We start from the raw sequence: 13,850 nt of genomic DNA on the forward strand, positions 1-13,850 counted from the left end.
CGCTCACTTTTAGCAATAGGTAAAGCCGACCATGAAACGTGTGTTAGAGAGAGACAGAGCGAGAGAAAATGAAATTGTTTTCTTTATTCTGGCTATAATAGTGATACGATCTTGTTCAGATTCTGCATTCTAGAAGAAATAATCATTCTCTTCGATTCTGCGTTTTCGGTTTTCTCGTATCTTTGAAATTGTAGATTCCAAAGATTTTCGTCCTTTGTGGGAGAGGAAGGTTGTGGGGCGAAGTTTTGAAATACACTTGTAACCGGGACATATCTCGAAAGTCCGGATACAAAATGTCGTTGTTCTAACTCGTATACTCTCTGAGCACTAGGCGGTTTGTACCAACTTCTCTTATTTTATTGGTACTTTTTTCCCCTTTAAGGCAAGGTATTGCAGTTCCGCTTGTTCTTCAGTAATGTTTCGTGTTGCGAATGCCCTTCAAACAATTTTCTTCCAGAGAAAGGGATTATACTTCGCCTTGTGTTTTTTTTTTTTTTTGACTCAAGGGAGTGCTTTTTTTCCTATTTTCCTCTTATAGGGTTACGTGCTCTCTCGCGTTGTGTTACATTTTTCAAATTTTGTTTTTTCTTGGACGTTGACATGCAATGACTGCATCTTTCAAGAGGCGATGCAGTTACTGCACCGTCAAGTGGCCCGTGTGAAACCAGCAGAAGGCTGCTACGCGCGGATCCCAGGCAAAACGCAGCCCTCCTCCCGCCCAACCGACCGAGGGGCGCTGCCGCATGACGCGCGGTGCGTAGCCGAACCGAACGCGAACATGCAAGAAAGATATCTATTAGACTAACATTCGAGGAAAATTAGCTCTAAACTTACTAAGAAACTAAGCATGCAATCAAAATACAAATACCACTACAATTACTAATTAATAGAAAGGTGTGTAAGGATTAGTAATTTAATAAGAGGAAGAGAATTAGTGAGTGATATAATATGGTAGAGGGAATTATAATCCGAGCATAAGACCCTAAACGGTTCATGCAAGGAATAATTCGATCTACAAAGTGGAAGGAACAACGGTATAAAATTTCTAGTCAGTCTAATAGGAATCGTGAAGTTTATGCGGCTCAACAGATCAGGGCTGTCTATGTCACCCCTGATCAAGTTGTGTATAAATATCAAACCAAGCATTTTTCTACGGTTAACTAAGGATGGGAGGTTTACTAATAGCAGTCTGCTAGAGTAAGATGGGAGTCTTACACCCGCATTTAAGGCCCCGCAGTTAAGGCCCCGCAGAGCAAAGAGTAAAATGTTTTTCTGTACTGATTCTATACGGTCCTGGTGTACTTTGTACTGAGGGCACCATACACAGGAGCCGTATTCTAAGATCGGACGAACAAGCGAGGTATAGAGAGTCTTTGTTATATAGGGGTCGTCAAATTCCTTTGACCACCTCTTTATAAACCCAAGCACGCCCATGTCCTTATTTACCATGGTAGAAATGTGTTCGGAAAACTTTAACTTGGGGTCTAACATAACACCCAGATCATCCACCAGGGTAATTCTCTCAAGAGAACCACCAAATAGGGTGTAGGGAGCCAACAAAGGGCTAGAACGATGAAATGTCATAACTTTGCATTTCGAGGCATTAAGGTGTTACAAGTTTGCACAACACCATGACTGAAAGCTATTGAGATCGGATTGCAAGCGAGAATGAAATAAAATGTCCTTGTACTGGACACAGAGTTTAACATCATCCGCATACATAAGTACTCGAGAGTATGTTAATACTGAAGGTAAGTCATTAATAAAGAGTGTGAAGAGTAAGGGGTAAACCTTTACTGGTAAAGAGAGAGAGTTTTTGAAGAGGACTCTTTGAGACCTAGAACAAAGATAGCTAGAAATCCATGTCAGGAGGTTGGGCGGAAACCCTAAAAGGTCAAGTTTATGCGCTAAAAGGGAATGGTTTACAGAGTCGAATGCTTTACTAAAGTCGGTATTAATAACATGTGTCTGTAAGTTACCTTGAAAGCCTTTAATAATGAAAGAGGTAAACTCTAACAAGTTCGTGGTGGTTGATCGCCGCCTTATAAATCCATGCTGAGTTGGAGATTGCTATCTTTTTTATGGAGAGGAATTATAAAATATTTCTTCCAGATCGGGGGGAAGAAAGAGGAATCAATGGACAGGGTGAATAGTTTAAGCAAAGGTCCACACAGAGCCTCAGCCCAGTACCTGAGTACACAACCTGGAACCCCGTCTGGACCATGAAGTAGGGAACATTCATTTAACAAGGGACTGAAAATGCCGTTCGACCTCGGTAAACCGTATGGGTACGGTTGACCAGAGTAGCTTTCCTCAGAATAGTGGTTTGGAAAAATTGGGCAAAAAGATCGGCAATTGCCTGATCATTATTTGCCGACGTATTACAAAATGATTCGAGGATGGGGATAGCTGAGGAAAACGTATCCTGCATCGAGATAGGTAGTTCTTATAGCATTGAGTATCAAGAACTGAAAAGTTTGACCGAGCTATTACATAACGAGAGTGAGAAGTAGGAGAACCCACTTCTTGAAATTTTTTATAAAGTCTTGATTTTAAGTTTTTTAGACTGGATAACTCTTTTGTAAACCAAGCGGGTTTTCCAGATCTAATCGGACAAGAAAGCGGGAAGAAGAATCAAAAAATGTTCCAAGAGCATTGTAAAAAATGTTTGTGCATTTTGTGACATCAGTGCACAAGTACAAAGCGGACCAATCAAAATCCCTAATGAGGTTATTAAGCTTCGCAAACTCGGCTTTACGAAAGCAGCGGACACGTTCAGATAGTCTACTCGACCGATCTAATACAGTTGGTACTATATCTAGCGACACCTCGAAAGTAGGGTGGTAGGCGTCTTCAGGTATAGTGACCGGAAGGGCTCGGGTTAACAACACTATGGTCGGATCCGATACAAAGCATAGATCAAGCAATCGACCCAAGGAATTTTTCACATGATTGACTTGAGACAGGGACAGGTCAAGCAAGCCGTCAACAAAGTCATGTCGTGACATGGGCACTAGGATACTAGACTCGTTTACCGATTGCCAAACAGTTCCTGGCAAGTTGAAGTCACCAAGAACTATCATACGATCTTTATCAGATAGCGAGGAAGAAACAGCGGTTAAAGCGGACAAGTGCTGCTCATAAATTTAAATATCCGAAGAAGGTGGGATATACGAGCAAGTAATGAATATAGCGAAAGCGGGAAGAATCAGTTTTACACACAGGAATTCCAGTTCCTGTTGAACTTGGACTGTGAAGTGTTCTGACGTGAAGTAAGAGTCCACTGCAATTAGAACCCCTCCTGCACGTCGAGACGAACGGTCCTTTCTAAAAGTTGTGTACTGACCTGCCAAAACCTCGGAACTAAGAATGTCCGGATATAACCAGGTTTCAGTAAACACAACAACGTGGGAAGCAAATGCAACAGTATCCCGGAAAAGAATGCTGAGCTTACTACGCAAGCCTCTTACATTCTGATAGGTTACTAAAAGAGAAGTTAGTTTTTTGGAAAGGTTGAAGCAAGACGGGAAGTTGAGGAAGAGGAAGTTGAGGTTGAGGGTGGCACACTGGAAAGATTTGGAAGGGACATGGGGGGCCTATTCTTCTTCTTAGCCTTAAACTCCTTCACCACCAAATGCTCCGGCCAAAATTTGGTGGAGCAAATGGTGTCAAATTAGAAGTTAAATTTCTCCACCTTTAAACCCACGGCTTTTATTTTGCTTTGAATAAAAGCAATTACATCATTAGATGTGAGGTCAGGGGCCAGCCGTGAAACAAAAACTTGTCGTTTTGGTGGGACTACCACCAGTGGTTTAGTCACCACAGGTCTAGTACCTGTGGTGGCAATATCCGGAGGTCCGGAACGTCTATTTACTGGTGGGATCGGGATAGACGGGACAACTAGTGAACTTGCGGACACCACGGACACGGACGCTGCAGACGTACTTGGCTGCACATTCTCCGAGGCGATGAATTCGGCTACCGAATCTGCATCGCCAGCAGCTGTCGTTGCCTTTGGAGTGGCAAACGAGATCAACTGCTGCACACTTGGAGTGGTCGGAGTCAGTTTTTCGGCGGCACACGGCTGAGTGACGGTTGGCACTTGCAGGTCCCGCGGAGTGACCTTTTTGCGCCTCGGAGACTCATTCAGCAGTTTGAAACCGCTAAACTGAGCCTCCATGGCTAGGGGCCGATCGTATTGGTTTTTGAAACCAACGAGCAGCTCCTTAAAGCCACTCCGCGTCTACCTCATGAAAGATACCATGTCCTTCTCCACCGCACAGCATGCCTTGCAACTGTAATGCAAGCCATTACGTTTGGCTATAGCATCACTCACGAGGCCAGAAAATCCAGCGCATTTTGCGTGGACTACGCTGTCGCAGAGCCAGCAGGGGACATTCGGCTGATCGTGAGTGATCTGCTTCTTGCAGGTTTTTTTGGCGCAGACCAAAGCGTATTCCATTTTATATATGTATTTGCTCAAAAAAAATTTACGAAAAAAATTAAAATTTCCAAAACAAATTGGTATCAGACCAATGTGCCAGACAGACAGACAATGTGCAGAGTTTAGAGCGGTTATAGCGAGAGCTACTAAACAGAGAGCACTATTGCTCAGAAAGTTTAAAGAGCTAGAGAGAAAGAACAGCTATTGAAGTTGAGGTGATAGCGAGAGAGTGATAAAACAACAAAAGCTACCAGACGAGAGCGGACTGCAATGCAATGTAATGCGTACTCACTCCCTGCAACAACACAAACACAAGCACAAGCCGACGCTGAAAAATAAAAAGTTAAATAATGTTTTAACACAAATCAAAAGGCATGCACTCGCGCAATAGAATAGGTTTCCAGATTGTTGTCTGGTTAGGAAGTATAATTCGAATTTAGTTAGGAAAACACCGGCTGTTTATTCAAAACAAAAGGAAAAAATGCGGAGCGCAAAACAAAAACACGTCTGATCACTACGAAAGAGAACGGGATATTTTTGATATTTTTATTATGACATTTTCTGTGTTAGTAATTTAAAACTATGTTGGGTGAACTGGGTAAAATCCCATTGGGCGCCAGATAGTTCTAGCTGAACGACGAATTTACTTTATAGAGTTGAGATTTATTGTTCCTCTGGCGGAGGTCTTAGAGAATCTGAAACTAAGAAATACGGCTGCTCAGTCGCCGCCGCATTAATTTTTTAACAAGATTAGCGCGTTTCTGCTGCAATGGCAAGACCGCGATGAAAACCACGAATTGAATCAAAACGAGAAAAAAGATTACGTCGGGGTCACCAATGTTTCGAGGTGTTACTATTTTCATAATTTAAATCAACAAAATAAAATACTTTTGACTGTGGAATTCGACTGTGCCATGAAATATTATATCGATAACTAGTTGTGATACTATAGTAGGTTAGGTTAGGTTCAGGCGATAGCCTGGGGGAGTGATGAAACCCTCCCAAGCTCACTTGGACCTGTAGAAGGTTGTGATGCCGCATGGGCGTGTTCCCCTTCCCAATGCCTAAAAACTGTGGAGAACAGGCTGTTGCAAATTAAGGGCAGTCCCATCCGGAGTCTTGGATGAATCTGGACAAGGTCCCCGTTTTGATTTCGGACAGGTCCGAAATGTCTGTTAGGAAAGCAGCCCCGAGAAAACGAAGACGACGATTTCCAAGGGCTGGGCAGTGGCAGAAGAAGTGGGCGACCGATTCCTCTTCTTCCTCGTCGCGACAACTCCTGCAGAAGTCGTTATGAGGGATTGACAGTCTAGAGGCATGAGTGCCAATCTGCCAGTGTCCCGTAATGGCTCTAGTAACTGCAGAGCACTGTGCTCTGCTGAGCCTATACAGCTCGGCTGAGCGCTTCTTCGATCGATATGGCCATATCAATCTTGAGATTTTACAGGAAGCTGTTTGCTGCCATCTCCTATTGGCATTTTGCTCAAACAATTCGTGCGTGAGGAGCCTACACGTAGCCAGAGGCATCACTACCTGCTTCCTCTCCGATAGGAGAGGATTCGTAGTACCCTGCCTTGCTAGCTCGTCGGCGGCGTCGTTCCCCTCGATGTTCCTGTGGCCTGGGACCCATATAAGGAAGAGGTCTAACTGCTCTGCGATCTCGTGCAGAGACCTGCGGCAGTCATTTACGGTCGCTGAGTTCGACGATATTGAACCTAAAGCTTTAATAGCTACTTGGCTGTCCGAGAAAACGCACACTAAGTGCGTGTCTAGAAGTAGTTTGGAGATGATGGAAAAGGCCTCCTTGATGGCTACAACCTCCGCTTGGAACACACTGCAGTGGTCCGGGAGCCTAAAGCAATGACTGATGTTCAGCTCGCTACAGTAGACTCCGCCTCCCATGCGAACGTCTAGCTGTGAGCCATCAGAGTAGAAGTTAATCGCATTTGCAGGTCCTGGTTCGCCCATCTCCCAGGCGTCGATAGGTGATACAATAGGATACAATAATCAGACCTCTCGAGTAACTGCGGGAGTCTCGTCAGGATTCCTGAGTGCCCAACAGTGGACGCTTTCCACAGCTTGGCTTCTCTCATTTTGAGGGCGAAGAGTGTTGCCACCTTCTTTCCCATGAGATCTACAGGGAGGAGGTCCAGCACAGTATCCAGGGTTTCCCCTGGAGTAGTGCGTAACCCGCCAGTTATGCATAGCTCTACCATGCGTTGAACTCTGCTGAGTTTATTGAGGCATGTCCTTTTGTCTAAGGCTTGCCACCATACCACTACTCCATAGAGCATGATCGGTCGTATGATGGCGGTGTAAAGCCACCGAACTATATAGGGGGTCATTCCCCATTTTAGCCATTCCCCGATGGCTTTTCTGGCCACTGTGGCCTTCTTTAATTTCCAGTCTAGCTTTCTATCGAGGATTAGGCCAAGATACTTGGCGTTGTTGCTGAAGACTAGCGCTTCCCCACATAGTCTTGGGGGAATCAGTGCCGGAACTTTTTACTTCCTAGTGAAGAGCACCAGTTCCGTTTTCCCGCAGCAGTTCGTTCACTGCCACGTTCCATAGCAGGGGCGAGAGGATTCCGCCCTGCAAGGTGCCTACACTGACAAATCTGGTGGACGTTGACGTCCCCAGTGATGCCTCAACTGCCCTGCATTGTAGCATCCACTAGCAACTCCCAGGTCCGTCAGTGCACCCGTGATGTCGAGGAAGGCTTCTCCTTACTCCTCCACGGTGTACTCCTTACAGTTGAGGGACGCTTCTATGATCGATGTGATCGTATGTAGGGCCGTTTCGGTGGATCTTCCTTTCCGATAGGCACGCTGGGAGTCTGAGATTAGACTAGGCGGAATATTTACCGTGAGATGCATACCCAAAAGCCGTTCCATCGTTTTCAGAAGGAGGGACGATAGACTTATGGGTCTGAAATCTTTGGGGCAGTGTGCGAGGGCTTACCTGCCTTGGGGATGAAGACGACTTTGGTATGAAGCCAGGTTTCCGGGATATATCCATGGGAGAAGATTGCTTCGTATATCATTTTGAGCCAATTAGTGGCTTTTTGTCCAGCGTGAATCAGTTGGGCAGGGATGATGCCATCTGGTCCCGCAGACTTGTATGGTTTGAAGCTTTTTTTTGCCCAGGAAATGTTCTCCTGGCTTAGCAGGTTCATGATATCACTTGAGGCAACGGAAGGAGTCGCGATGTAATGTGGTCTGTTTTCAACGCAGCCGGGAAAGTGGGTGTTAAGGATAAGATTTAGCGACTCATTGCTGGACGTTGTCCATGATTGGTCGGCATTCTTCAGGTACTTCAGGAACTTTGCGCAAGCGCGAGGCTTCTGAGTTATTCCCAATGTCGCTACAGAACTTACGCCATGAGGCGCGTTTGGCTTTCCTGAGTTCTTTATTGTAAATTGACAGACCGGCCTTGTAATCGGCCCAGTTCTGCTCAACGTTTTCAGCCTTAGCTTTATTGAAGAGTCTCCGGGAGGATTTCCGGAGTTCCCTCAGTTTCGGATTCCACCATTCAGGTTTCTTGCGGCCTCTGCACTTGCCAGAGGGGCAGCATTTATCGAGCACCTCATTACAGACGTCGGTAAATAGTTTAGCAAGATGAGTCGTAGCTTCCCTGGAAATCTCCTCCTCAGGGGGAGTCTCAGGGAGAACACGACGGAGGTGGTCTGAGTACCGAGCCCAGTTTGTCCGCCTAATGTTCCGGAATTGAGCTGGTTTCGGTAGTGAAAAAGAGAATACTATTTCCACGTACCTGTGGTCCGATAAGAAGTGCTCTTCCAGGACCCTCCAGGATACGATATTCCCATGTAACTCATGAGAGGCAAGTGTGAGGTCCAGGACCTCTTTGCGAGTTTTAATAATGAAGGTGGGATCCCTCCCCCTATTTAATAGGACCATCTGAGTGGTCAGTAAATAGTTGAAAAGGTACTCACCCCTTTCGTTGGTGTCAGTGCTTCCCCACTGGCAGTGCTGTGCATTGGCATCGCACCCTACAATTAGGCCGGTGTCCTTCGCCTCGCAGTCTGTGATTAGCGCCCTGAGCCCTTGTGGCGGTAGGGTCTGGTTGGTCGTGACCCATGTACGTGGAGCAGATTCTTAGTGAGCACCCCTAGCCTTCGAGACTCACTGCTGTTTGTTTTTCATTGCTGAAATTTGGGAGCAAAAATAAGTGCAAATCTCTTTTTGCAAGGATGCAGGTGCGAGTTTTACCTGCGGTGTCAGCTACGTATAGCTTATAGTCGGGAGTCCTCTGACTAGAGACCCTGTTTCCGAGGATCCTGGGCTTCTGAATGAGGACTATGTCCACCCTTGGCTAGGTGGAGCAAGAGAGCAGCGCATGCTGCCTAACAATGATGGAGGTTTATCTGCAGGAGTATCATTGACATTCCTGAGGTTCACCTCCACCATTGTCTTGCCGTGGTCGCTCTCCGAAGAGTCCAGCTCCTCCCCGACCCCGATGTGCTTGAGATCCCTAGTAAGATCGCTCACGTCTGACACGTAACCATCTGGGATGTCATCCGACACCACTGATGTCACGTCCGATACCGACACAGGCTTGTTCTCCCTGCTAGGGAACTCCGGGGGCTCCAGGTCTGGGCCGACCGTCGGTTGCATGTCTAGGACTCCAATCAGGGTTTTTCCTCTCTCCACCTCGGCCAACGAGCGGTTGCTCACGGTTTTCGTCCTCTTGGCCTGTTGGACTTGTGTGGCGGTGTCCTCCGCCGAGCGTTGCCGCTTGCTTGGGGCCTTGGCCGCGATTCGATTCCCTGGGCAGCCGCCAGGAACACCGGGTCGCCGTTGCCCAGGATGAAGGCCGCACGTCTCATGTCTTGCAACTTCGGCCTATCTTTCGAGGCAAAGGCGCCGTCTGCTGGGATTGTCAAGGGGTCCCCGGTCCCAAGGGGTCTGCCAGCCACGATATCGCTCTGCATGGCCCCCCGACGTGGATTGGCCCGATTGGCTTTTCGGTCCTCTCCTCGCAGACCTGCTGCCTCGAGACGGTGGACCGACTTAGTCTCCTTCCCCGTCTTTTTGGGCACTGGTTTCCCAGATGCGTTTGTAGAAGGATGGTCTTTTCCCTCCGGCATTTCCCACGCATATAAGCGACCGAGCACCCCCTCGACTATGCATTCCTCGGCATATGACAGTGTCACCTTGGATTGGGGTTATTTCACTGAGAGTTTTCTTCTCTCCGCCCGACTACAATTAGCCAGCATTCTGGAAGAGACATGATCGTACCAGGACCTGTTTCCAGCCGCCCTCACGGGGAGAGTATAGTCGCACTTCCGATGGTGTGTACAGTTACGGCGGGTGCCGCTTCGCTCGTGCCCACCTGTATCCTATGACGCGGAGCACAGTCATCTTGCATCCAGGGCAAGCCATGAACCCGAGGCGCCCCGACATCCGTTTATCCCCCAGTAGCACCCGAAGGCTGACGGCCCTACTATAGTATTAACAAAGACTTTGTTAACTAGCGCGCTAGAGCTTTTCACTTGGATGTATATTGATGCAGACCTCGTCTTTTTGGGGTTTCCTCTTCTGCTTTGGTAAGCTGATCGTTCGTATTATCAGTCAGCAACGCAAACATTTTGGTGATTTGCATTTACTATGCGATTTGAGCTTCCACAATTCATTTCTGGTTTATTGCCCTCAGTTTTGCAGCCTGAGTTTTCTCTTGATTTTAATGTAGCGATCCCATTATGTCTGCATAGCCGGACCAGCTTGTTGAACTTGTTATGGGTCTTGTGCAACCTGCAAGCACAAGACCCATAACAATTACCCAAATTGGCACTGAAACTTTCATTCCACTTTGTAATAGCATTTTGCGCTTGCGTTGCAGAAGTTATGTACATAGTCGAAATCGCGCTGTTGTTGACGAAGACCGTTGCATTTGATGTTGTTTTTGCTGCGATTGCAGTTGTTGAGGCGGTCATTTCACTTGTTGTAGCTGGCGAGCCACACTGCGAGATCTATAACATGGGAGTTACAGTAAGCTCCAGCTTGGAAGCACCAGCTTACAATCGGCTGTAGGAAGTTGGGGACTGCATACCTGCAGCAGTGTCAGGATCATCTCTGGTTCTACAGGCTTCCCCGAGACGAATGCAGTGGCCCTCGGTCTGCTCGGAACGTCTTCCCATATGACGGCCTGCAGTTTGGCTCCTGGGTAATCCTTAAGGGGAATCCACCGCTTTTATGTAGTGGGCCGCACATTGAGTGTCTTAGTATGTGGTGGCTTTCACCGTGCCTTGATGCGTTCTCGCCACTCTGGTATCTTGCTATTTAAGCAATTTGAATGTCGTTTAACGTTTCCCTATCTTCGGCGTCCATAATCCTAATCAATATCTTTTCCCTTTTTTTTCATTTGCATGTACTGGTCCATGTTATAACAAACAATTACATCCCAAGATGAGGTGACCATTTCAACGTCTCCCAACGAGTTTAAATATATCGAAGTGGAACTGTTAATTTTTTCGATTGACCACTTCGCTTGTCCTCTGGCAAAAATGTTTGCATTTGATACTTGGCAACATAACACGAGTAGTAACCATTAGTCTTAGTTTGGATATTTGAAGTCTACTACGAGTACTTCTGGTCTCTTTTGGAGTCATTTCTGAGTCTTGCTCTTCTGATTTAATGCACAAATTTGAGTTATAGGTCGACCTGTCTTGATGTTTTATTGTTGCTACTCTGATTCTATCGTCCCCAATTACCCTTTTCAAGTGATATTTCACTGATTTTACCCCAGCCGCCCAGATACCTCCGAAGTGAGGTCCTGCCGGGGGAATGAAATGCCACTCGTTCTGTTCTCTTTTTAACATTGGCACTTTTTATGTTGTCCCTAAGAGTTCTTTGGTACTCTTACTTCCGCTCTAAGTCACCAACTTCAATTATTGTCGCAACAACAAATTTATCACCTTTTGATTTGGTGCAACCGGATATAATCCATCCGAAATCTATATTTTGACCAAGTAGACCGTCTATTTTTACTACCCCGTTTTTATACCCGATGCTCAAAATGATATATGAATTTGTAGTGAAAATGGATGTGTGTAACGTCCAGAAGAAATCGTTTCCGACCTTATAAAGTATATATATTCTTGATCAGCATCAATAGCCGAGTCGATTGAGCCCTGTCTGTCTGTCCGACTGACTATAAGAGCTAGAGCAACGACATTTTTTATCCGGACTTCTGTCACTGTTACATGTACATATATTCAAATGCATCCATAACAAGATCTCAGAGACTATACAAGCTAGAGCAACCAAATTTAGTATCCACACTCCTATAATATCGGACCTTGACAAGTTTGTTTCAAAACTTCGCTACACCCGCTTCCGCCCCCGCAAAGGACGAAAAACTGGGGCATCCACAAATCTCAGAGACTATTAAGGCTAGAGTAACCAAATTTGGTATCCACACTCCAGTTAGATCTCACTATAAAATGTATATTTAAAAATTTCGCCCCCCACAAAAGACGAAAATCAGTGGCATCCACAATATTGAAGATACAAGTAAACTACAAACGCATATTCATAGAAAATGACAGTATATATGAGATTGCTGAATCTGGGTCAGATCGGATCATTTTTATAGCCAAAGGAATTGTTTCTTGGATTTGGATTTGTTCCTTTTTTGCACTATAAAGCCAGAAATATTTAAAATAACCGTTGTGTAGATAATTTTAATGATCACTTTATTAAAACAAGATAGTTCGGTGTTAAGATGTTTTAGAGCAAGTTAATGACGGCTGGCAAGTACGTTCGACAGTTAACAGTTAACAAAATGAAGTTAAATGTAAAATTAAAAATGAATAAGTTTCTACTATACAGAGAGACTTTATTTTTGGATAAGATTTTTGTGTTGTTCCAAGACTGGCGTTTCTAGTATAATCCGTCATAACAACTATAGTTAGCCTACTTAATCTCCATTCGTTACAGTATGTATAAAAATGGAGAAAGGCAATTTTATAGAACTATATCGCATGAGTGAGATCGTCTGGGCAGATTTGAGTCAAATTTGTATTCGGTTGTTTGTATTTGCCAGGAAAAGGTTTTTACGAAATACAATTTTGGACCTTACTCGCGTTCCCGAAAAAATTGATTATTTTAAATTTATTCAGTTTTCCTTACTTACTAAAAGAAGTTTTTTACAAAAGAAAAAACCCACCCGTGATAGCGAAAAAATTCAGTTTTATATCTATTTCACTTATGGAAAAATATTTCACCCGTATAATAGTAGGCGAAGAGGCAAGTGTCATAGTCGGAGATCAGTTCCTAACTCGAGATATAATTCTCCATCCAATAATCAATTGAGTTATTTGTTTGACTAATTTTGATTAAAAAAACCTTGGTTGGTATCGGTTCATTGTCTATTGAAATACATTGAAATACAATGAAAAATATAACGTATGCTTTCAAGTGACGTCATTTGGGGCCGAAGTTGTTAATTAACATGGCTGCAATCCGAGCTATAAGGTAATGGCGACTTCTTATCCAAATAAATCCAAAGGTCGAAACGCAGCGTCTCATGTTCATAAACATGTTGCAGGATCTGAAACATCCGAAATTGTGCAACGGTACGCGGTTGTCCGTCAAGAAACTGATGAACAATGTAATTCAAGCGACGATCATCAAGAGAAAATTCAAACGAGAGGTCTTTATCGTATCAAGCGGCTTTAGTTCCCCATTCGATTGGATTTTGCAATGACAGTCAATAGATCGCAAGGCCAATCGTTGAAGCTCTATGAATTTATCTCGAATTTCTCTATTTTTCGAAAAAAATAGTTTAACATATCGCTCTCAACTGATTTCGTCATCAAGTGTGTGAGCGCGACCCATGTCTCATGACAAGTGCAGTGCAAGCATACTTGAGAGAGGTGTATGGCCTGCTTTATCATACCAAAATTCCCTTTCCCCTTGTTAACCAAAACTTAAAACTGTTGCTTTTGCGAATAGTGATACCAAAAGACAGAGATAGGGAGAGCACGTAGCACTAATCGGCTCCAATACCAATGCCTGCGTTTACGTATAATTTCGTATAAAATATAAATAAATATATATATAGAAACGCTTTCCGCGTTCGCCCACTGGCGATTTATCAAGAATAATATAGGGCGACTACCACCCAAAACTTTTTTATATAAAATATAGTGAATTAATTGCACATATACACGCCACTCACGTATCGACTCATTTTATTTTTTGATACAAGCATATTGAACTTATAAAATTGTATTATTATAGGGATTTTCCTGTGTGGACTTGTTGAATGCCGGAATGAAAAATTCCGGAGTTTTCTACCTACAAATTCGAGGTACAACATATTGGTTCTTGAAAGTGTACTGTGAGCAGGACATTTCTGATGGAGGCTGGACGGTAAAAATAAT

The 13,850-nt window shown here is 44.6% G+C and overlaps 1 protein-coding gene across 3 annotated transcripts in view; it reads left to right on the top strand.

The window, feature by feature from the left end:
- LOC26532507 (angiopoietin-related protein 1) overlaps positions 1 to 13,850 on the top strand; it is a 104,765-nt gene that overhangs the window by 41,360 nt on the left and 49,555 nt on the right. For 2 of the 3 annotated variants that reach the window (XM_033377386.1, XM_033377385.1), the window contains exon 5: positions 13,708 to 13,839. The exons of the other annotated variant lie outside the window; for it this stretch is intronic. In XM_033377386.1, coding sequence (XP_033233277.1) covers positions 13,708 to 13,839 — 132 coding nt within the window. The remainder of the gene's footprint in view (positions 1 to 13,707; positions 13,840 to 13,850) is intronic. 3 annotated transcript variants of the gene reach the window in all.

Source organism: Drosophila pseudoobscura, chromosome 3, assembly GCF_009870125.1.
Source record: "Drosophila pseudoobscura strain MV-25-SWS-2005 chromosome 3, UCI_Dpse_MV25, whole genome shotgun sequence".
NCBI lineage: Eukaryota > Metazoa > Arthropoda > Insecta > Diptera > Drosophilidae > Drosophila > Drosophila pseudoobscura.